General features: G+C 39.1%; 1 protein-coding gene across 20 annotated transcripts in view; it reads left to right on the top strand.

Moving 5' to 3' along the window:
- Positions 1-4,986: 4,986 nt before the first annotated feature.
- Positions 4,987-26,061, top strand: part of ptprk (protein tyrosine phosphatase receptor type K) — a 244,359-nt gene continuing 223,284 nt past the window's right edge. For 18 of the 20 annotated variants that reach the window (XM_089118329.1, XM_089118328.1, XM_089118326.1 and 15 more), the window contains exons 1-2: positions 4,987-5,226; positions 6,625-6,648. In XM_089118329.1, the coding sequence (XP_088974455.1) occupies positions 5,154-5,226; positions 6,625-6,648 (97 nt within the window). In that variant the 5' untranslated portion in view covers positions 4,987-5,153. The remainder of the gene's footprint in view (positions 5,227-6,624; positions 6,649-26,061) is intronic. The other 2 variants (XM_089118330.1, XM_089118314.1) reach the window with 1 other exon arrangement.

Raw genomic sequence — 26,061 nt, 5'->3', positions numbered from 1 at the left:
TGTTACAATGGCTCATATTACGGCACTGAATTACTTCACTGTTCGTATCACCCTGCTTGTCTGTGTTCACTGTGTTGTTTTTTTAGCATTTTACAGAGCAGAAATAACCAAAATCAATGGTCATATTGCATCTGAAATCTACGGAGGCGTATTGCATTCACTTGAAGAAAAAAAATCTACCCTGTTTTTCTGAATTAATGAGTTAATTTTTCATGAGAAAAAAAAAATTGCTCTGTTTTTCTGAATTAATGAGTTAATTTTTCATGAGAAAATTTTTTTTCTCTGTTTTTCTGAATTAATGAGTTAATTTTTCATGAGAAAATGTTTTTTTGATCTGTTTTTCTGAATTAACGAGTTAATTTTTCATGAGAAATTTTTTTTGCTCTGTTTTTCTGAATTAATGAGTTAATTTTTCATGAGAAAAAAGTTTTTCTCTGTTTTTCTGAATTAATGAGTTAATTTTTCATGAGAATTTTTTTTGCTCTGTTTTTCTGAATTAATGAGTTAATTTTTCATGAGAAAATATTTTTTTCTCTGTTTTTCTGAATTAATGAGTTAATTTTTCGTGAGAAAAAAAGTTTTTGCTCTGTTTTTTTCTGAATTAACTCGTTAATTCAGAAAAACAGAGCAAAAAAAAAATCCATGAAAAATTAACTCATTAATTCAGAAAAACAGAGCAAAAAAAAATTTTCTCATGAAAAATTAACTCGTTAATTCAGAAAAACAGAGTAGATTTTTTTTTCTTCAAGTGAATGCAATACGCCTCCGTAGAAATCTTAGCAAATCAATAATGTCTTGTTTATAACTGTTAAAAGCAATATCACACACACACACACACACACACACACACACAGAGAGAGAGAGAGAGCATTCATAGTTTTAGTTTCATTATCAAAGATTTTTTTCATTCAGTTTTGTCTGGTATTGGTTGTGTTTTTGTACACACTGTTGCAATGTACACTCTCGGTGGATTACTGCTTTGTTTTGTTTTTATTAAAGAAGATGATATTATTTGACCTACACCATCTTCTTCTTCATCATCCCTAACAATTGAACTGCTGCACAAAAGGAAAGACAATGAAAGATTCAGTCCAGAATGAAAAAAATAAATGTTTCATAACCTAAAGAGAGTTTGACCGTAGAGATTGATGGTAAAGAACTTTGACAAATGCTTCCATATGTCACATATCAACCAAAACCCAGTGAAGTGTTTCATCAAAAAGCTGGGTTGCACTTTCTGGGTTGAATCATTTGATACAATTAATGCACTTATTGTGTACATACATGTTTTTACACTTGTGTTTTAAAATATCTGAATTAACTACATGTAGGCCTATACTTCCTATAAATACGGTTTGGTTCGGTTTAGTTGAAAATAATTATGCACAATTTATAGTTATTACTACAGTATAACGACATGTAAAATGTGTAACAAGGGCACTGTAACCCTTTTTTTAATGTAAGTAGCCTACAAAGTTACAGACTCGATGTATCATTTGGGGTGGTGATGGCGCAGTGGATAAGACACATGCCTTTGGTGTGAGACACCCGGGTTCGAATCCACTGTGAGACATTAATGTGTCTCTGAGCAAGACATTTAACCCCTAGTTGCTCTAAAGGCGTGCGACCTCTGACATATATAGGATAAAAGCGTCAGCTACATGAATGTAGCTGTAAATAAGTGTGCCCGAGCTGCTGCTGTTCCTCTGTGGAGGCTGGAGTGTATTGAGAAGCGCGTTCAGCTGCTGTGTGAACCGGCATCTGTGAGCAAACCAGACGGGGAGAGAGAGATGAAAACAGATATTTTAATAAACGTGGCCTACCTTTACTCCTCTGGTACTATGTACACATAACCTTGTTTATCAAAGCGACTGTTTGAAGCGCTCGGCTATGTTTTTTTCTCTTTCATTTTTGCAATACCTGCAGCCTCGAGCGGCTCACTCATTCACTTTGTTGTTTGCCGTGTATTCTTACTTTTTCCTTCCTCTCCTCCCTCCATGTATCTCTCTCTCTCTCTCCCTCTCTCTCTGTCTTGCATTTCTCCAGACGCAGTCCTGTCAACATCTCTACATCTGAACGCATTGGGTTCAGTGTATTCAGTACACCCCTACACATATGTCTAGGGCTGCGTCCCAAAAATTAGGCAGTGACTTGTTGCCTTTGAAGGCAGCATTTGCACACAGAGCCAGGATCCTTACGAGTGACACTGATTTCAGACTTCTGAGCAGTGTTGGGAGTAACGCATTACAAAAGTAATACATTACAGTAACATACTACTTTTTGCTGTAACGCAGTAGTGTAAGGCATTACTAATCAATTTTCAGTAATATTTTACTCGTTACATGTTCAGTGAGGCTTGTATTACAGTTGTATTACAGTGTATTGTCTGCTTTTACTTCTTAAAGGAAACAGACTATGTGAAAGTTTTAAAGCAGTCTTTTAGTGCCGGTTCAGAGCGGTCGCGTCTGTAACATTGTTTTTTCCTCATAAATGCGAACACGAAAACTAAAATAAAATGAATATTTTAAGTTCTATGGAGACTGGAGAGCCAACCCTTCCAGTGCGCAGTGTAATTAACAGAATTACAAAAAATGTATTTTGCCTCCTATTTTTTTTTTTTTTTGTCACGCATAAATGTTTGTCTTTTCCCTAATATTAAAAATAAAACATAGACTGATATTTGTCTAATGTCTGGAGTCCTTTAAGGAAGTAGCCTATATACGTTTCAATACATGAATTTTCTGAGAATTTTTTTTTTCAAGTTTTGACTGCAAATGTCATGTCCATAATGCTGGACTTCCCCAATTTAAATAATTTATCCTCAACTAGTTTTGTGGTGTAGGTCTACGTATTTTATAATGTTAACTTCAAATAATACTAATAGCCTAATTTAAAGATAAGGCAGCATTGGATCTGGACGGTAAGGAGAATAACGCTGGAGTTGGAAGAGGTGTGTCTCGATTGTGTAGTCGTGTGGCGAATCGCGATTTCGGTTTCATATTGCATATCATTACAGCCCAAAAGTTAAGTTCTACTTAGTTATTTTGGTGAAAGTAACTCAAAAGTAATACATGAGTAATGTAACGCATTACAATTCTGTGACAGTAATATTGTAAGGTAATGAATTACTTTTAAATAACAGTAACAAGTAATACCTAATGTATTACAGTTTGGAAGTAACTTGCACAACACTGCTTCTGAGGCAGCGTAACTGTTACTACAGCAAAACAGAGAGCTTGGGCAAAAGCGAATATTTAACCCTCCTTCCCTCGCACTTTGTAACACATCTTTCTTTCTCGGGTCAAAATGACCCAAAACCCTAAAATCATACTTACATTTTTTTTGTCCAGAAAGCTTATTTGATTTCATTTTGCAATTATTTTATATATTTGAATGCAATAATTTTATTTTATTTTTTACTTCAGCTCAAAATATCTGATGTTCATGCCACTAGATGGCCTTATAGGCTATATGGAGCACATGACCTATTTCGCCAAAACACAAGAGTTTTAGTTTGAATTTCGAGCATTTATAGTTTTTTTTTTTATATGTGTACTGAAGCATTCCTCAACATTCAGTTCATTCCTAAGTGGGTCGAATTGGCCCGTGAGGGAAGGATTTGTTACTTTTTTTAATTTCAACCACAAAACCACACCCTTCCTTTTTAATTTTTGGCGTATTTGTGGTCCGAGGGTCTTGGACCCCTCTGATGAACTCTCGTTTAAATAAAATAAAAAATAAAAATCTAAATTACCTGAGGGAATTATGAGGGTTTAGCACGGCAGCACCATCTTTGATTTTTAATGAGAATGAAAGCGAGGCTGTGAGGGATAGACATGCATCTCTTCAATGGGGCTGAACTGTTATTTAATGTGTTTTTGGATTGTTCTGCTCATGAAACACTGGAAAAATATCTCTCCAAGAAATTTCAGTTGACAAAAAACTCCCGACAATGTAAGCTGTGGAAAATTGTAAGTAATCTAGGAGCTTTATTCAGCTTTTTACAGCAGATGCCATTGGAAACACGGTAAGTCTATCCCTCACAGCCTAACTTTCATACCTGTCATGGCGCTGCTCTGAATAAGGTCTATTTATCGCTATAAATGACATCAAAACGTTGGTCAAAAATGTACATTTACACACAAAACTGACCACCATCTTTTATTTTTCTATTTTTCAACTGTCACCGAATGGAAAGCACGGGATTGTGGGAAATCAAAGGCAGTGAAGGATACATCTATGTTGCCTTCACAAATCAGATTTCTCAAGGGAAAGGAAGTGAAACATTACCTTGTCCTACCTTGAAATGTGTCCTCCATAGGCGGCGTTTGGGGACACAGACAGTCTATGTCAACTTTTCCACTTCTCAATCACGAGTGATCACAATCAGTATGAAATCAATCACTGCACATTAGCCTAAACCATTGACAGATTGATGTGTAACAGACTCAGTGATATAATTTCCCTTTTAGTTCAGTCGGCATTTTGTTGGTTTGACCAATGGAAGAGTGTTCATAAAGTCATTATTTTTTTGCAATTTACCTGCTGAATGAAGCGTTTAAAAATATTTCAAATAAAGCAACTATCGACAGTTTAAATGCAGTCTTCTGCACAGTTTTGATAACTTCTGCCAGATAAGCGAAACCACGCCCCTTAATGATTGACATGCCAAAAGGCTTTGTGATTGGCTGACACGAGTGCTTCTATTGAGAGCGCAGTGTTGTGTTCAGGTGGTCACAGAGTGATTTCTCATACCTTTCCCAATTCCCAGTCAGATATTAGTGGTATTAAACACAAAACTTTTCCAGCAAACAGCACCTGAAGTGTTTGTCGGCGAGAACAGGAGGGAGAATGAGGTGAGCGCGCACTGTGATGATGATTATGATGATGATGATGTCAGTGTCCGTCAGTAGGGGGCGCGCGCTTCTCCGCTCCTAAAGCGCCACCGCGCTGGTGACGTCACGCACTCTCTCTCGCCACTCGCAGCGCAACAGAGTATCGGAGCGAGCGCGAGACTCGGAGAGAGAGAGAGCGAAAGAGAGAGAGAGTGAGAGAGAAAGAAAGAAAGAGAGAGAGCATGGGGCGCGCGGATCGGCTGGAATAAGAAACAATTCCCAACACTTTTAAAAACTTTCTCAACTCGGCCGACAGATATGGATACCATCATTTTCAGCATGGTAGTCCTGCACACTGCGTTTGGAGGCGCTGGAGCCCAGTACACACCCGGTAAGTGCCCAACACATTCACCTTTAACGATCCCTGGAGCGGAACGAACAAAAGTTTATGCGGTTGTTGCTTTGAATGCGTGCGCACCTTTACGTGTGGCTCGAGCACACGTTTAGTTCGTTTATGTGTCCAGGTGGCTCCTCGGACGGGATATGTGTGTGTGTAGTGATGATTTGTGCGGGTTAACAGGGAGAACACAGGTATTTCAACTGCGGAGTGAAAGTGCTTCACCGAGCCCCACTAACCCTGCTCAACTGCCCGCCTGGAATTTCTGTCGTCACTGGGATTCTAGTGAGAATTCTCTTTCTTTACTACACGACAGGAACTAGAATCGTTCTAATAGAACCTTTGTAACACAATCGTTCTAATAGAACCTTTCTAATACAATCGTTCTAATCACCCGACAAATGCTTCGGAGTTGTGCGGATTCAAAACTCCCGAGTCGTCTCGTAGAGAAACATTATTTTAAGTCCTTTGTGGTAAAAGTGCGCAAAATGCAACATCTTAGAAAATCAAAAGCCTTTTATGATTAGGCGTTCATTAGTATCCCTCAGAATTGGCTTCAAATGATACATTCTCACTCGAGGATTTTTCACAACTAGGGGAACTGTGTTGGATCAAACCTCGGATTTACTTGAGTTTGTTCACATTTTAAAAATGAGCAGGAGTTTGTTTTCTTTACAGTATCAGTTTTCTTTTAAAATATATGTTTAAAATCGAATTATTTATAGGTTTTACTGGAGCACAAATGTGACCTTAAAGCATCACAGTGTGAGTGTATCAGGCACATTTTGAATCATTTTGACAGATGTTTTGTTGAAATTGTTTCTTTCACAGATATAAGGATAAAATAGAGCTGTAACACTTTCAACTGAGAGAAATTGTGTTTTTTCACTTGCCAACATGTGTCATTATAAATGGTTCCGAATGGATTGTCAAATATTAAATGATCACTTTTTTTTTATAATTCTTGCAACATTATTATTACTGTTATTATTAGTATTGTTGGTCTCTTTGTCGGGGTCAGATGGAGTTTTTTTTTTTTTTTAAATCGACAGAAATCATAAAAGTTTTGCCTGTACTCACACAGATGATTCACACACATCTAATGCTCACATCTGTACCCCTTATCACATCTCCGTCTGCAGGGGGGGGGGGGATACAGCTGTCTATGTAATTGCTGATTAATTAATCAGTGAGTCTAACCCTCGGATTAATTCTATTAGAATAATCAAAAACAACGGATGACAAATGGCAAATTACGTGAGGCTGGGATTGATTAGTGACTGGTGTAATTATACCAGCGTGTTATGGAAATGAAGAGGGGGATCAGCGCTCGCTTTGAACGGGCCAGCTAATCCCTGATATATCGCTGTCTTTCTCTTTCCCTGGACGCAGCTCAAATGGGACATGCGGAGAAAGGTGAGTCGTAAATCCACTATCATCATCATCATCATTAACATCTGTCCTGGGCATCTGTGTGTGAGCGATTGACCCCATGACCTCGTCCCGATGTGCCACTCCGCCGGGTTTGCGCGACCGTGAGCCGCAGTTCAGGTTCAGCTTTGTTTACCCCTCAAATGCACACTTATCAGGGAGCCAATGACTTCCCAGAATCCCCAGAGTTAAAGTGCTGGACTCGTGGTTGTGATATGGGCCACGTCTCAGAGTAAATTTCATTGCGGGCTGTTATAGAAACATGATTATAGAGAAGGACAAAGAGAACGCTTTCTTCTGCATTTCTTCAGAGCACTCGGAGCTGACTTTGAAACGGTTTTAAAGGAAAGCCTTGCACACGGCTCGCAGACACAATGGCAAATTCTGCACATTTCTTACACGTTTGCTGCATACTCCGATTACAGCCGCACACATTTGTGTGTGTGTGTGTGGGTTTATGCTTTTTGCAGCCGAGAGAAAGCAAGGTCTTCAATGTGACTTTAACAAGGCATTTGTGCGTGGAGTCGTGAAAGGCTAACCCGTGATTTGAATATATTGCGTTGCTTTTCGGGTCGTTATCTCGCCCATGTGTCATTGGTGTGGACGTAATCATGGAGATGGGATGTAAGGTGATGTTTAGTGAGTGTGTGGAGGAATGGAAGGATTTGAGCGTGTGTTTTGTCTTCCACACCGAAGGTTTTAGCCCTGGAGAGCTGAGATTCGGTGTGTCCAGCGGAGAAGAGTGTGAGTCTGGCAGCACTCGACTTTCTTTTTTGTTGGGTCAAAAAGAAAGAAAACTTGCAGAGACAGATCTTCTCTTCTCTGGTGACGAGGGCGGGGCAACCTGTCAATCACATGACATCCACCAATAGCTAACCACAACCATCCAATCAAATCCCCACAGACACAGTCAAGCCCCGCCCACATTCGTTCTCGTTCTCGTTCCGGATATACGACACAGTGAAGAAGGGAAGACAATTCATGTTAAGTGTAAAATGTGTAAAACCTATGAATCATATTTCCAGTGAGAGTAATGTCCTGTCAATTTGTATGATCTCAAAATTGGCAATTATATTAGTATTATTTGGGTTATACTTTGGTAACCCTTATTTTAAAGTGTCATTGTTACACACTGCAGTAATAACTATAGATTATGCATAATCACATGCAATTAACCCTCGACCAAACCCTCATCTTAACCCTAGCCCTAATGTAGTTAAGTATTATTACTAATACTCAGGACTTGAATGTATAAGGCATAAAAAAAAAAAGTTTGGTTCCGGTTGTTTGTCAATTGAGGTCATGGGTTGGATTTGGATGTGTGCGTATTAGAGCCAGACCGATATATCGGCAGACCGATATTATCGGCCGATATTAGGCATTTTCCAAACTATCGGTATCTGCAGTTATAATGGCCGATAAATGAATACTTCAAAAATAAAATAAAAACGGACGAAACACGCTTGAGAAACACGTTGGAGTTGTATAGTTTGTCCACCAGAGGGCGCTCTACACCAACCCCGTTGGCAACAATCGTTGAGTTGGTCACGATACATATATTGCTTGAATAACAATTAAAAGATCATCCCCCATCAGTTCTCTTAACTCAAATAAGCATGACAAAATTTGTGCAATTTGCAGTATGGCGTTATCCATTACTAAATTATGGCTCATCATAGACTAGCTAACAAAGCTAGCTAATGCAACTCCCATCAGTCTGTTCTGTTGTGACAATAAAAAAAAACGTTTCTTTTTAAAATGCATTAGCATATTATTTAGTGAAAATAATCATAAATAACTACAAATAACTAATGTTAGGGAAATCTGTTAATGTTGTGTTGCGTGTTTCCGAAAAAAATACAAATAAATATCGGCCGATATATCGGATTTTAAAACCCCAAAATATTTGTATCGGTATCGGCCTTCAAAATCCTTTATCGGTCGGGCTCTAGTGCGTATATGAATAAAAGTGTCCTAAATGACAAAAAAACGAAGACTTGTTTATGTATTAGTTCAGTTTGACGAACGATGTGTGAAATAGTTCCCCTCAAAGTTTTTTTATTCGTGTATTTATTTAATTTTTTTATTATTTCTTCCCCAAGCTCATAAAATAAATTTGGGTCGCAGGTTATTGGACAGGGTCGGAAACCGGAACCAAACAAAATTTTTTTTTTTTATGCCTAATTACACCGTAACACTGACACCTGAAAAAAACTGTAACCCTTTATTTCTTTGTAACAGTGTAATTATGAGTAATATTTAGGGTTTGGTTTATGGTTAGTTATGCATACTTTATAGTTTGACACGTGTAACAGTGACACTGTAAATAAATCCAGTGTTGTCTGCTGTGGTGAATCAGAGACGTCTGCAGGATCAGGGGCACAGAGGGCCTCCTCGTGTGTGTGTTAAATCACAGCTTCGGCCGCGAGTTGCTTATCACAGCAGCTGCGAGAGAGAGAGAGAGAGAGAGACGTGCTTATTTTGCAGACTCGCTACAAAATCTATTTACAGCAGACAGGTATTGTCTTCGGACAGCGCTTTTTCTCCTCGCTGAAGTTTCTCAGATTATGCGCACAGAATCAATACCTGACAAGTGCGTGGAGCCTTTAGTGTTTCATCCGATGCCGCTGTATGGATTTTTAATCCAGTCCTCTCGGCTGATGCTGAGGTTTTGTCAGCGCGCTCATGGACTCGATGCTCAGTGAATCTGAATGAATGAAGTTATTCTCATTAGAAACAGAGCGCAGCTGTCAGCAGGACATGCGTGGAGGACGTTTCCGCACCTCAACGGTCCTTAAGGTCAATTCACTTGACTCGCTCCAGCGCCGGAGTGCAATATTATATTATTGGCCCGTATTGTTGCTCGAAAATCTTAATAGACTGGATAAATTTGTATCTAGATATGACACAACATCAAAAGCACATTGTGACATTCATTAAATAGATTCACACTAGATTTTACATGCAAATTAATAAACAGTCACATTTCCATTCTGTGATTCACTTTTCAGGTACAGCGCTTTATTTCAGTGTGTCCTTGTAATTATATATTTAGCTGAAGTAATCTTAAATGTGCTTACCATTTAATATTATCGTTTTCGTTAATATCGTGATTGTTGTTTTAACGATATGCAATCTGACAAAGTATTTTGAGTATTATTATTATTTTTGTATTGATTGAATGTTTCAATTTACCACAAAATATGATGGATGCATACATTTATTATGTTAAAAAAATGCCTTTACAAGGGTAAAAATGCCAACAAGAGGTAAATTTAAATTTATTGACTAAACTGACCGTCACGACTGAAGAAAATCATAGAAAATCAAAAACTGTCCACGGCAGTGCTAAACCTGTTACGATACCAACACAATAATAATACTCTGCAAAATATAGTCTAATTATTGTTATCGAGAAAATATTGGAAAATAATTATTAGTGTTGAGCAACGATTAATCGTATCCAAAATAGGGGTGGGCGATATGGAAAAAATATCATATCACGATTTTTTTAGGAAAATCACGATCACGATTTTTTATCACGATTCTTTTTCAAGTTGGTTTTAATATTTTGCAAGTGGCTGTTCATTACAGCCAAACTAATGTCTCTATGTTAAAAACAAAGCCTTAGGTAACAAAAGAAAAAAGAAAGCCACACATTTAGGCCAGTGGCGAAGATAAAAATCTTTGTCATTATTTTCTTTGTTATTAAAAAAATAAGACAAGATAAACATTACACAAATTAATATTCATATTAAATAAATAAATGGTGCTTTATTTTTTCAGATGCAGTAGGTGTATTTATCAGTAGCATTGAAGTAATTAAATGAACAAATATGAAATTAAAACACTACATAGACTTCACTGAATAAATTGATTCTTATTAAAGATATATTAAAGTTCTCAGTCAGTGAGTGATTTTCTCCTTGTGTTTTTTTTTGTTTTATTAACACTAAAGGGATAGTTCCCTCAAAAATGAAAATTGTCTTAATTTACTCTCTCAAGATGTTTTAAACCCGAATAAGTTTCTTTCTTCTGTTGAAAATAAAAGTTATTTTGAATAATGTGGGTAACCGAACAGTTGCTGGTCTCCCTATAGTTTTTTTTATAGGTTCTCTCCTGGAAGTTAATGGGGACCAACTGTTTGGTTACCCACATTAAAAAAAAAATTGTCTTTTGTGTTCAGCACAAGAAAGAAATTAATACAGGTTTGGAACAACATTAGAGTGAGTAAATAATGACGGATTTTTTTTTTTTTTTTGTGAACTATCCCTTTAAGGACAAGCGGCAGTACTATTTATTCCTGTTGCCTTTAGACCAGCACGCGACGCTTTAATATAGACGCATATTACACCAGATGTTCTCTCAAATGTTTGCTTTCACTTTAGACATAGCCTGTATGTAAACATCGTGTGTATTTAACAGTATTAGCTTAATAAGACTCGAGAGATAACTTAGTCCAGTATTCAGGCGCTGTTTGACAGACTTCTAGTGCATGTGAGCGTCGGGGGTTATGCGGTCAGGAAAGCGCACGTTAGAACTGCGCATCAGCGCGTGAATTAAATGTTTAACTGGCAAGGCTTATGCAAATAATGAACTTTTGTGAATTGCAGTGTCCAGTACCTATTCATTAACGAGTGATGTGTAGGCTACGTCACGTTGTACAGTTGAGAGACGGAGGCGCCAGAACTGAACTGATAGAATGCACTGTAACACGATACTACGATATTTCTTCAAAAGCAGATCGTGGAGACATTTTAATCGTCCACGATTAAAAATCGTCATATCGCACACCCCTAATCCAAAATGAAAGTTTGTGTTTCCATAATATGTGTGTGTTCTGTGTATAATTATTTTGTGTATATAAATACAAACACATTTTTTATACAGTAGTCAACATTTAAAGTGGATCAAAACCTTTCATCCTATAGTTACTCATGAATTCTGAACAATACCTGTTCTAGTCCTGGGACAACTTTAGTGAACTTTTTTGATCCACTTGAAATGCTAGACACTAGTCTAGCCGTGAAGGCCGATACCGATACAAATATTTTTGGGTTTTAAAATCCGATATTCCGATATATCGGCCGATTATTATTTTTTTTTATTAAATATTGTTGGATTTCACACACGTGTAAAAGAAAAGCTAACTTTTCTGCACAAGATACGTTTGATACTTTTTCTCTATGTCTAAATGTTCACTCCTCGCAAGTATAACTTGACTGTAACTAGACATATGCTAGTTATAAATACAGTATTCATTACTTTATTTAGGCAGAAAAAGTTCATTGTGGTTTCCAAGCTCATTAATGTTAACGTTAGCGGTCTTCCACTGACGATAGTGGCATTAGCTAGCTTTGTGGTTAGCTAGTCTATGATGAGCAATAGATAACATCATACTGCAAATTGTAAAACATACATTTTCAATATAACAGGCCGAGGAGAGATGATTGAAGTGTGTTTCGTCCGTTTTTATTTTATTTTTTAAATATTAATTTATCGGCCATTATAACTGCCGATACCGATATTATGGAAAATGCCTAATATCGGCCGATAATATCGGTCTGGCTCTAGTCGACACTATTTAAAGGGGTCATATAATGCCATTTTTGTACAAGTTAATATGAATGTTTAGGGTCTTTGTAATATACGTATATTAAAAATTCTCATTAGTATTTTAAGAAAACACTCATTTTACCTGGTCAAAAACAGCTCTGTTGTTAGCATGTGCATATGCCTTTAAATGATAACGAGCTTTTAAATATTTGTAATATAACGTGTGTAAACAGGAAGTGTTTCCCGGTGGAGGTGGAAGCGCTTCATGACGTGTGTGTTGAAGCTCAGATCACGTGACACAGAGGAGGACGGGCGCGGCTGTTTTGAAGGCATCTGCGGTGTTTATTAGTGTGATTCGGTGAGGCTGGAGGTCAGTGAACATCTGCTGACAGAAGCGCAGGTCCTGCGGAGGACGAGCACTCTCTGGATTAGGGCAGTAATGGGCTGTAAGCTCCTTTACAGAGGCTCGAATCACAGCCAAAGAAGGGAAAGTCGGATTGAGGATTTGGTCATTAGATTGTTTTTGTTTTATTTCGTCTCTGCTCTGCCCCTGGGCCACCAAAGAGCGGCGTGTTGTGATTTGTGACTGTCCTGATATCCATAAAGATTATGATGATGGTGCTGGTGATTATCAAATTAAGCCCACAGCGCCGACCGTAAGCTCTCTTTAGAGGAAAACATCCTCTCAGCGTTGTGTCGTCGCCCGGAGGAGAGTCGCGTGTCTCTTTCAGGATCAGCTTCATTCATCATTCGTCCCAGGTGTTTCTCTGAAAAAGCCCTAGCAGACACAAATCCCAATCATTGATTTTAAACCCGAGTTTGCTGACAAGTGCTGGAGACTTTCAATCGCAGACTGGGATATGAAGTCTGAGCTCAGCGTTTGTGACGTGGTGGAGATCTCCAAATGTAGCCACAGAGGAGGTTTTCTAAAGTCAACGCCAGACCACTGGGTGTTTCGCTCAGGAGAGTACTGCGAGAAGTGGAAACTCTCATCGGAAACTAGATTAGAAAGAGATCTCATTTGGGAGTTTCTCTTGATGTGTGTACATCTGAGCACAGTACGAGATGTTGGCTTTAAAGTTGACATGAGAGTCTTTTGTTCTGGAGAAGCACTGAATCTCATTTGCGTTTTTTGTGTTTCCTCGGGCGGCTCTCACAGCGTTTCCTCCTGTGAACGCTCTCGGCTCAACCTCGTGTTTAATGGCGTTGTTAAAATCACTCCGCAGCCTTAATTTTGCACAAAATGGTTGTCATGTCCTCTGACTCCCCGGCGGAGAGGTGTGTAAATCGTGACGGGCAGCTCACATGCTGAGACAGGATGACAGATCTGAGATGAGGGCGAGCGAGTGCAAATGAGACTGGAAATGAGAAGGAGAGAGAGAGAGAGACCGTATGCCTCGCCGCGATTCATCTGTCTGGAGTCAGGCTGTCTTATATCTGTGTCAACACAGTGACGTTTTGGAGATATCAAGTTTGAACACGTCCAGGTGTGTGTGTGATTTACCTGTCTTTCCTTTGAGAGACACACACATGTGAAATCCTCTCAGACTTCGGCTGAATTAAGTGTGTCTGGCTCAAACTGGCCTACTTCTGATGTGTGACGCGCACTTGTAAAAGCTAATATTACATCTGTAATGACACTATATTGAAAAACATCAGAGGCAAGTTCTTCCTCATCTGTTGCAGTGCTCTTGCATCACTGTAACCTTGCTGGAGTAATAATATTCATTAACAAAAACCCATTAGAGCATTTGAGTCATTTATCTAGACGTGTTTGTTTAATTTCATTTTTGGCCTATCACTGTAAAAAAATATTGATGGTTTAACTTAAAAAAGTAAGTAACCTGGTTGCCTTAAAATTTTAAGTTGATTTAACTGGAAAAAGTGAGTTAATACAATGAAGGAGATTAATTTAACCATCAGAAACTCAAAATTATATGTTATCTGAACTAAATAAATTATTTAAGTTGATTTGACAAAAGAAAAAATGTTGTGATTACTACACTGTAAAAAATATTGTTGGTTTAACTTAAAAAAGTAAGTAACCTGGTTGCCTTAAAATTTTAAGTTGATTTAACTGGAAAAAGTGAGTTAATACAATGAAGGAGATTAATTTAACCATCAGAAACTCAAAATTATATGCTATCTGAACTAAATAAATTATTTAAGTTGATTTGACAAAAGAAAAAATGTTGTGATTACTACACTGTAAAAAATATTGTTGGTTTAACTTAAAAAAGTAAGTAACCTGGTTGCCTTAAAATTTTAAGTTGATTTAACTGGAAAAAGTGAGTTAATACAATGAAGGAGATTAATTTAACCATCAGAAACTCAAAATTATATGCTATCTGAACTAAATAAATTATTTAAGTTGATTTGACAAAAGAAAAAATGTTGTGATTACTACACTGTAAAAAATATTGTTGGTTTAACTTAAAAAAGTAAGTAACCTGGGTTGCCTTAAAATTTTAAGTTGATTGAACTGAAAAAAGTGAGTTAATACAATGAAGGAGATTAATTCAACCATCAGAAACTCAAAATAATAAGTTATCTCAACTAAATAAATTATTATAAAGTTGATTTGACAAAAGAAAATATGTTGTGATAACAAATCTTGAAAATATTTTTTTTACAGTGTATGTCCGTGCTTTGATGTTGTATTCTGTTTATTATAATTGAAAACTAAAGATTAAAATAAGAAATAATAAAATGATGGAGTGGACACTTTATTGAAATATTAATAAGCAGTGTAAATATTAATTTTACATTATGACAAAATACTTATTTTCAGAATTACATTCAGTTTGACATTGCAGATACACTGTATAAAACATATTGTTGGTTTAACTTAAAAAAAATGAAGTAAGCTGGTTGCCTTAATTTTAAGTTCATTGAAATGGAAAAATTGAGTTAATGCAATGAAGATTGATTTAATCATCAAACACTCAAAATATTATGTTATATGAACTACATAAATTCTTTAAGTTGATTTGACGAAAGTATTTTTTCAAAAACATGCCTACAATAGGTAAAGGAGTGTCATGTCATTGAGCATCAGCATAGCTGTAATAACACTCAGGTTGGCCTTTCTGAGAGCTTGAGGGAGGATCTTTGTCTGTTTTAGTTGCTGTAAGCCCTGTCCTTCAGGCAAACAAACAGAAAAGCATTGCATCTGTTCCTAAGTGTTTTCAGCCTACTTTACTGCATGAGGTCAAATGTTTTGGGGAACAGCTGTGCTAGCCTGAGGGAGAGAGCGCGGGAAGTGTCGGCACAGGTGGGCCTCAGGGGGCGGGGCTCCGTGCTGTCAATCATCTCTGCCTCTGTGTGGGGAGGGTCTTTATACACGATATTTATATCGTGCACCAGGTCTTAAAGTGACAGTAGCCTAATATACCGCCAAATTATGAGATACTATTGCAAATATCTATATGATTAGGGCCCTATAATTTCCGCGATCACGGAATCGTGGACGGAATCGCGGAATTGGCCAATTAACGTGGAATCTAGTGTTAACGCGGAATTTTACATATTTGGAATGAAATTCGTTTTTTGTGTGGGAGAAGAACGTATGTCAGGGGAAAATGCAGAGAGACGGGGCAGCAAATCTGGGCGACACAACCCCTTCCGTCATTTCAGCTCATGACGGCATCAAAACAATTGCCGCGTTTCCACTGAAAGCATGGCGAAGCGGCTCTACGTGGCTCTGCTTTCGTCAGCGAAATAGTTAAGAAACTCGTCGCACACACGCACAAGCACACACACACACACAAATTACCCTTTGAGACAGAAGCTGCGTCCCAATGTGCATACTATGCCCGAAAATAGTATTGACAGTTACTAATGTCACATCCTATTTAGGATGGATAGTATGCACATTACCACGCAGCTAGAGTGTGACTTTTATTTTAACTTATATAAACTAATATAATTTATTTTTACAGGACAGTTTAACGCTCATAACCATATTTTGTAGTTCCTTGAAGTACTTAGAGTGCAGTGTTATGTTGCATCATGCAGTATTTGTCATTTTAAGAGTAAATGCCTATTTTATTTGTGTACATTTTAATCTTTAACATTAAAAGCAACATTAAAAGCTCTTTTAACAACTAAAATAACAGTAAAAGGTAAAAAAACAACAACTGAATTCCCAAAAATTAAAACGGAAAAAACGGAATTTGGGAAAAAATAAAACGGATTTTATAGGGCTCTATATATGGTAGTTATTCGCCTATGTGTCTGTGTCCAAGTTGTGGCCTGTGAAAATGCTGAGTGGCTGGTAACTTTGAAAAACCACTCGCCACAGTGGCTGGTGAGATAAACAGTTAATGTGAAGCCCTGTTGATGGGCCCCGACGAGTTCCCGGCGTGCGGGACCGTGCAGAGGGTTTTCTCATTACGCCGGTGTTAATTGCTGCTAATGCGAGGGATGGGAGAGCTCTTGATCTCAGTGTGTTTGTCCATCACGCCACTGCCCCGGGACTCTGGAGACGGCGTGTCTGAACCCCTTCTCACACCTTCACTCTGGAATTTACAGCCCCTGCTTGAACAAAAGACTCGAGTCTCTTTCCCCGACCCCCACTGACGAGAGCGAGCTCAACACACACAAGCACACTTTCAATAGACTCATCAGCGCCTTTTTACTTCTTTAAGTTGAGTGTGTGTGTGTTTCGTCCTCAGATCATGTGTGTTTTTGAGGACACTGAGGCTCTTCTATGGCATTGCTGAGAAAACCTCCTTTGTTTTGAGGTTACGCTAGTTATGTTGCTCATGCACTCACGTCAGTGAATCTGAGTGTGTTTCTTTTCAAACAGAAAACGGGTCACCGATGAAAAGAAGAGCTCAATTGATCTGACGTGCTTTCTTTGAGTCCTGTAGAGTGTGTGTCCGCTGAAGTTTGTGTTACGCTCAGATGTGCTTACGTGATTTGTTTGTTCGTGTGATTCACGCAGTCCGTCTCTCGTGGTCCTGATACACTCTTGCTGACGGCCAAATACAACAGGAGAGACTGAAAGAAATGACGTGAGAGCAGCAACATGAGCCTGTGAATGCTGAGCCTTGCTCTGTGTGTGTGTGTGTGTGCGTGCGTTAACTTACTTGAGCTGTGACTGTGACGCTGTTTTTTTCTGGAAACAAACTCTGTTGCGTTATTCTCCTGTTATCTCTCTAAAGCTGCTTTGAAACATCCTGTATTATAAAAAGCGCTATAGAAATATAGGTGACTTGACTTGTGTGTGTACCTACTACCTACCTATATTTTGGGGACAAGTTTGTACCCTGAAGGTACCAAAACCTGACAGAATCTCCAAAAACACCCTTTATGGACATGCTCATTTGTAAATTTGGTATACTAATAAAGTAATTTAAGTTTTTTTCAAAATGTAAAAATGCAGAAAGTTTTGTAAGATGGTTAGGTTTAGAGGTAGAGTTTGTGTGTATGTGTGTGTGTGATGGGTAGGTTTAGAGGTAGATTTTGTGTGTGTGTGTGTGTGTGTGTGTGTTTTATGGGTAGGTTTAGAGGTAGAGAGTGTGTGTATGTGTGAGTGTGTGTGTGATGGGTAGGATTAGAGGAGGGCTAGTGTATGTGTGCGAGATGGTTAGGTTTAGAGGTAGAGTTTTCTCTGTGTGTGTGTGTGTGTGTGTGTGTGTGTGTGTGTGATGGGTGTGTGTGTGGAGGGTTAGTGTAAGTGGAGAGAATGTACAGTTTATACAGTATAAAAACCATTAAGTCTATGGAATGTCCCCATTTAGATAGCCAAGTAAACATGAGTGAGTGTGTGTGTGTGTGGTCAGGGTCCCAATCTCTTGCTGTGTGTGGCCACATATGGTTTAGGTTAACCACAGCTCATTGTGTGTGAACTAACAGTAATGAGGTCATTGGTACATCGGCCGCTCACAGGAATCTAACCAAAACACGAGAGAAGTGTTCAGGGAAGTTCTCCAGTGCGTCCAGCTTGCCAAGGGTTCAGCTGGAGACGTCTGAGATCTTTCCGAGACGTCTGAGATCTTCCCGAGACGTCTGAGATCTTTCCGAGATGTCTGAGATCTTTCCGAAACGTCTGAGATCTTTCCCTCATTGGAGACGTCTGAGAACTTTCCCTCTTTGGAGACGTCTGAGATTCTTCTGAGACGTCTGAGATCTTTCCGGGACGTCAGAGATCTTTCCGAGGCGTCAGAGATCTTTCCGAGACGTCTGAGATCTTTCCGAGACGTCTGAGATCTTTCCGAGACGTCTGAGATCTTTCCGAGACGTCTGAGATCTTTCCGAGACGTCTGAGATCTTTCCGAGACGTCTGAGATCTTTCCGAGACGTCTGAGATCTTTCCAAGACGTCTGAGATCTTTCCGAGGCGTCAGAGATCTTTCCAAGACGTTTGAGATCTTTCCGAGACGTCTGAGATCTTTCCGAGACGTCTGAGATCTTCCCGAGACGTCTGAGATCTTTCCGAGACGTCTGAGATCTTTCCGAGACGTCTGAGATCTTCCCGAGACGTCTGAGATCTTTCCAAGACGTCTGAAATCTTTCCGAGGCGTCAGAGATCTTTCCAAGACATCTGAGATCTTTCCGAGACGTCTGAGATCTTCCCGAGACGTCTGAGAACTTTCCAAGACGTCTAAGATCTTTCCAAGACGTCTAAGATCTTTCCGAGACATCTGAGATCTTTTGCAAGACATCTGAGATCTTTCCAAGACGTCTGAGATCTTTCTGAGACGTCTGAAATCTTTCCGAGACGTTTGAGATCTTTCCGAGATGTCTGAGATCTTTCCGAGACATCTGAGATCTTTCCGAGACGTCTGAGATCTTCCCGAGACGTCTGAGATCTATCCCTTGTTGGAGACGTCTGAGATCTTTCCGAGATGTCTGAGATCTTTCCGAGATCTTTCTGAGACGTCTGAGATCTTTCCGAGGCGTCAGAGATCTTTCCAAGACGTTTGAGATCTTTCCGAGACGTCTGAGATCTTTACGAGACGTCTGAGATCTTTCCGAGACGTCTGAGATCTTTCCGAGACGTCTGAGACCTTTCCCTCGTTTAGACGTAGTTCTCTCCTGAAGGAGACGTGAGATTACAGAGGTCTTCCTCTCCGTTAATCAGACGTTTTGCTTTCTATGACGTTACAGAGATCTGTCTTATAATGAGAGCGCTGCGTTGGACTGGCTGTAAGTGTATGGGTGTAAATCACTGTCTTTGCTGTCTGTGTTTAGATAGTTGTGTGTGTGTGTGTATCATTTGTCTCTTTGAGTCATGCCAGGCTGAACAGGAACGCAGACCGAGCGAGAGGAGAGACTCGAGCTCAAACGACTGTGATGTTCCTGCTGTGTTAGATCTGATTAATGCAGGGTGACCATGCTCTCTCTTCACACACGCACTGCTCTCATAGACACGCTGCTGTTTAACACATTTATAAACTCGATTTTATTTATAAAAGTGGCCATTTATTTCATTAAAACAATATCCTCTGCAAGTACAGACTTACAAGTAAACTAGGGAAAGTGTGTGAAATGTGTTGCGAGAGCTTCTCCTGGTTTCCTGTGTTCGTTACACAAAATAACAGTCCTATTTGGTGCTCACGTAAAAAGTGTGTGTGTGTGTGTGAAAGAGATGAAATGAGGGAAAACCAACTGTGTGTTTACTTCTGAATGAAGATTGATGAAGGTAATTACATGCTAGAGTTCATTCCCCAAGAAATAAACCAAGAGATCTGCATCATCACACACACACACACACACACACACACATACTCTCTCTCACACACACACGGGACGAATATCAGCGTGCGTTATTCACCAGCATTTTTCAACACGTTATTGTGTTCACAGCCAAGCGATGTTCGCTGACGATGAGCCGAGTGAACATGCAGATTCATTCCCTGACATTAGATGGCGCTTTAAAACAGAAATAATAATACTATACTATACTATTATTACAGAGATACTAATATAAATATTATCATATAGCTCTTAATGCTGCGAGACCAGCATCTCAACATTCATCTTGCCCATCTTGCCTTGCATTGTAGATCTTCTTCGCCGTTACGTGTGTGTGCTCGGCAAGACCGTTTTGTGTTTGAGCGCCCCCAAGTTGTGTTTAACTGTAACTTCAGAAGTTACATGTGAGCAAAAGCGCCAATCTCATTGGTCGGATAGTTTTTGATGTGGCACGTCAAACCAAAAAAAACGTTTTTTTAAAAATGACGGCTGTTATGCGTGGCGTTTTCCGTGTCGGTGTGCACACTCACATTGGCGCCCTTTGTTTAGTCACGAGGCGTTAAATACCGTGCGCGAAATCCGTCCCGGTGTGAACAGGCCTTGACACTGCACTCTAAACAATCCTGGGTTGTTTTAACCCATTTTTGGGTCAAATATGGACAAACCCAGCTGTTGGGTTACATTTACAAATTGCATTTTTTTAATCCAACATTTGGGTTTGTCCATATTTGACCCAAAATTGGGTTAAAACAACCCAGCATTGTTTAGAGTGTGTGCAAACCAGCCACGAGATGTAACAAACTCAATTAAAAATCTCAATCAGCCAATCAGAAGAGCGTGTGGGCGGAGCCTCTCTGCATAAGTACATAGTCAAACTCATAAATATGACACCATTTTAACATTATGAAAAGTACACACTGAGTGAGAGCATGTTTGTTTGTTCACAGTTTGAGTGATCTTGTTTCCGGTGGATCTGAATTATCCGCGGTCAGTGTATGATACTCAAACACACATTACATTCATTTAATATTAATTAAAGCACATAATCATAACCCGAGATCATCACTGAACGCTGAGATTGCATGTCGTCGTCGTTGTTTGCGGATATATTAATAGTTTCGGACCAAAGCTGATGGATGTGTGTAACTGTGTGTTTGGTGAGCTGTGTGTGTGTGTGTGTAATGAGTCGTTCTCTTCTCATCAATACATGCTGAATCCACACACACTTCTCTCTGTGACTAGTGCTGTAATTAGTGTGTGTTAATGAGAGCTGAATCAGACACATTGATCTGATGTGTGTTTCTCTCTCTCTTGTCTCGTGTGTGTGTGTGTCACTCTCTTTTGGTTATTTCTGTGATTCATTGGATAAAACGACGTATAGTAATTATTCCTGTTTGATTGTAAACATCCTGCCCGATTATCTCCTTCACACTAATTTTAAAGGCTATAAACACTATTGAAGTTATGGATGTACATTTACATACGTTTAAATTATATAACAAAAGAAAACAAGTGCACACCATCCCAGTATGACTGACTGAGTTATAAAGAACAGCACACACACACACACACACACACAGACACACACGATGTTGTTATTATTACAGAAACTGTTCCCATAAACACATAACTGTGTGTCTGAGTAACATCTGTACATTCGGTGCATTTAAAACCCAGATTTACTGTCCAGGCAGCAATATTTCTTTGTTTTAGTACTGTAGTAATAACTGTAAATTTTGCATAATTACAAGCAACTAACCCTCAACCAAACCCTAATTATACAGCAAACACACGTCGTTAGTTAATATTACTCAGCACTTCTGTGATCTGCAGGACAGCCTCAAATAAAGTGCAAGCTTTCTTTTAAATAAAACGTTTAATGTGTGATATTAAAGTGTGTGTTTGCTGGTTCTGTAACTCTCCAGAAGTGTGTTTTCCACGTCTGAAACGGCTCTGTTGATGATTGCTGTCGTATTGTTGAACCCAACTCATCAATCAGGGAATTTGTTGTTGTCTTTTTTCATTATGGATTATTATCGATCAGTTGCTAGTTTCTTGTGTGTTTAAGATTATGGTTTGTGTGTGTGTGAAACGCTGTTAGCTCCTCTTGAGTGCCTGATCTGTCCTCTCGCTGATGTCAACATGACATCATGACTTTTGCGTAAACATACACGCCACTTTCGAGTCAGGTGGCGTGTTCTCTCTACGCATTTTGAGCTATCCGCGTGTATCCGCGTGTATGCGTGTATGTCTACGCCATTAACGTGCGCGTCATTCCGCGTGTCCGAACACGCAGTCAAATCTCCAGTCATAAATGCCATTAACCCCAGTGACGGTTAAGTTTAGGGATGGGGTTGAGATAAGTCATATATTTATATAACGTTAAGTCAACGGCGTTCATAAACACGCTGAAAGGCGATTATGCGTCTTGATAGCACGCCAAAAATGGAAATACGAATTGGCGTGGCATACACACGCTACTTCATGACATCAGTCTGCTGATGTCTGATGTGGGCTGAGATTGTCGTTCGAGTGCGACTGAGACTGAGACGTCCCGCTGTCGCCATCCTCCAGTCCACGAACACTCGCTCACTTCCTGTGACCCACGGGCCGCTCCATCTCACCGACACACCACCGTCAGACGCAGCGGCATTACCCTTCACTAAACTAATCCATCAATACTACTAAATAAATGATTTATTACAATGAACATGAACTTATTTCAGCTACTTCTCAAAGCAAGTCCTAAAGTCACTAAAAGTAAGTCAAATAATACTACATTTTATAAAAACTATTTCGGCATATCCACAAGTTTCCAAGTGGCGCTCCTGTAAAAAATAAAGTGGCTGAAACTTCCGGTGAGGCGGCAGAAGTAGCATTCCAATGGTATTTTGTGTGTTAGTTAGCGAAGAGGCTAGCTGTTTTTCGGAGAATTATTTTACTATTTAAAGACGCAAATCTTTCTGAGAGATGTCGTTACGGAGCTCAGGGACAACATGTGCTGTTCGCGGTTGTTTGTATAACCGGACTAAACTAATTCAGTGGCTTAAACGTGATTGTTTTGAACAAAAGCTGAAAACGAAATCAGAGTGATCCTGCCAGAGCCTGTCTCTGATCCTGCCAACGACTGTAGTTTCCATCACCTCCCAAAAGACGACGAATCTTCCTGTGTACATTTGTTTAAATTCTTAATATTCTATAAACTCTCTCAGCATGTGATTGGCTGTTCGCTACTGATGTTACAGCTAAACTCAGGATCAAAGCCTGAGTTGACATAATACCAAATGTGCCAGTTAATGTATTCAAGCAGCACATTCATTTATAATTTTGAATAAACTCCAAAGCACAATGACTAAGTGTGTATTTTTTATTTTAATTGTTTGTCAGCTCGCACAACTGTCTGTCACCATGCCTTGATGAGTATTGATTATTAATAATGTTATTATAATACTCCCAATCAACTACTGCGGAGGGTAAAGGTACTGTTATTTCACCCTTTTGAATTTGGTTGAGGTTGTGTTCCCACATCGTTAGCTAGTTTGGATCGCTATAACTTGAATGACTGTCAACTGTTGAATGAACGAGTGTCAAGCATGTCAAGTCGCGCTTTGTTTACATCGAACCGGAAGCCGCGCCCACTTTTGACGCAAGGCCTCATGGGGCGTAGGAAACTTGTGCATACATTTTATCCAAAGCGACAAATGTGGATTTAAAAATTAATTTAAAAGAAAATTAACAAAAATGACAAAAACAGCTAAATTGCTAAATATAGTGAAAATAAAAGCAGACAATATAAAAATAAAATGTAATTCTTTAAAACATTAAACAGTATGATGGCATAAATGAATACTGGGTAACGCATGAGTGCTGTTCTCGTCTCGATATTTACCATAATTTCACATTTACTTCTGCGAGGACGATTAAAAATGTAACAATCTCTGACTATTAGAGTGTTACGTGCCGCTGCACGGCGTCTCTACACAGAGAATTGTGGGGGAATGTGCAATCTGTAATATCATGACTTTAATGTTCAAGGCTGCTGTGAACACTCCCATCTTCTGCAGACAATAGACGTCTGCTCTCTCAGGGTCCTCCTCAAATATCAGCGCTGAGAGCGTAACTCCCACCTCTCAGATCACTGTTTTGTTCTGCTTCCCTGGAGATCTTTGGTCTGGATCTGATCTAAGAGCGCAGAGAAATAAACATTCCTGACAGCAAATAAGTCAAATTTTTGATCCCACTTTATATTAAGTGGCTTTAAAGGGTTAGTTCACCCCAAAAGTCTGTCAGTATGCAATCTCCCTATGTTGTTCAGCCCCGTAAGACTTTCGTTCATCTTCAGAACACAAGTGAAGATGTTTCTGATTAAATCTGAGAGCTGGATCACTCCTCCATAGGCTTCTACTGTAATTGACCTATGGCTAAGCCACGCCCTCAAACGCGATGAGCCAATCACAGTGCGCAGCTAACCCAATACACTCGGACATTCTCTGCTTCCACTTCCATTGAAATGCATTGGATTTATGACTACAGTGGCTCAACCTTAAAGGAGTAGTTCACTTTTGAAAAAACTTTTGCTGATAATTTACTCACCCCCATGTCATCCAAGATGTCCATGTCTTTCTTTCTTCAGTCGGAAAGAAATTAAGGTTTTTGATGAAAACATTCCAGGATTTTCTCCATATAATGGACTTCAATGGGAACCAAACGGTTTAAGGTCCAAAAGACAGTTTCAGTGCAAACTGTTCAAAGGGCTTTAAATGATTCCAGACGATGAATAAGGGTCTTATCAAGCGAAACGATCGTTCTTTAAAAAAACCCAAAACAAAACAAAGTTTAAGTTTTATAATGTCAAATGCTCGCCTTGCTCTGTTCTGTGATGTGCGTTCGAGACTCCTGTACAAATTCGTTCATGAAAATGAACAAATCTTTTTTCGTGCCATTTGGTTCATTCAACAAATGAAATGAACGAGTTGACTCTGGAAAAGATTAGTTCATTTTGATGAACGAGATCGAACAGGAGAGTCACGAACGCGCATCCCAGAACAGAGCAAGACGACCATTTGAGCTTATAAAACTTAAACTTTGTTATTTTATTTTAAACGTTTCGCTTGATAAGACCCTTATTCATCATCTGGAATCATTTAAAGCCCTTTGAACAGTTTGCACTGAAACTGTCGTTTGGACCTTTAACCGTTTGGTTCCCATTGAAGTCCATTGTATGGAGAAAAATCCTGGAATGTTTTCATCAAAAACCTTAATTTCTTTTCGACTGAAGAAAGAAAGACATGGACATCTTGGATGACATGGGGGTGAGTAAATTATCAGCAAAAGTTTTTTCAAAAGTGAACTACTCCTTTAAGTTTATCAAGTGATGAGAACACTTTTTGTGCACTAACACAGACACACACACACACAAGCTCTTGAAGCTCCGCCCTCTGTGCCGGGAGCATCAGCTTATTTGCATTTAAAGGGATACGCACAAAAATGGCTTGTTTTGGTCATTCTCAAAAAGTGCCAATTTTAACATGCTTTACAAAATGCTTAGTTCCAATCCTTGATTCTGATTGGTCAATATCTGTGCTTTATTCATGATAACACACGGCTATGACCGCTTCACCCAATGTATCGCTGCTCAACACTGCGGTTCCTATGTTGTGTTTATTTGAGCGTTCATGCATATTACACACTGGAGCGTTGTTGCTGCTCACGCTCAGGGACTATTTTTTCTAGCGGAAGGAAAGCTTTTAGTGATTTTACTTCATGAAAGTTGCACTAATATATATTTTTTTTACTTTAATATTTGTATTGTGTGGTGACCGTTTTATAAAAGCAATAAGGTACTCGTGGCAAGTGCTGTATGGTGAATAAGTGACGCGCCGCTCGCGTCGAGCCTAACAACGCCCTTCAGCCGTCACTTATTCACCATACAGCACTTGCCTTGAGTACCTTACATATACAATATCTGTGGGGTATTTGAGCCCAAACTTCACATACACACTCATGATCAGAGACGCATCTGACATCTTGTGTAAAGGGCATTATAGGACCGCTTTAAACGACTTCTCAGTTAGCACAAACGTGACTGAGCATGTTCAAGCATATTTATCTGAACTACAAGAATATTAATCTAAATATG

This window comes from Pimephales promelas, chromosome 13 (assembly GCF_988280905.1).
Source record: "Pimephales promelas chromosome 13, fPimPro1.hap1.1, whole genome shotgun sequence".
Taxonomy (NCBI): domain Eukaryota; kingdom Metazoa; phylum Chordata; class Actinopteri; order Cypriniformes; family Leuciscidae; genus Pimephales; species Pimephales promelas.
The sequence above is the reverse complement of the archived record's forward strand: the minus strand, read 5'-3'. Positions and strand labels throughout refer to the sequence as shown.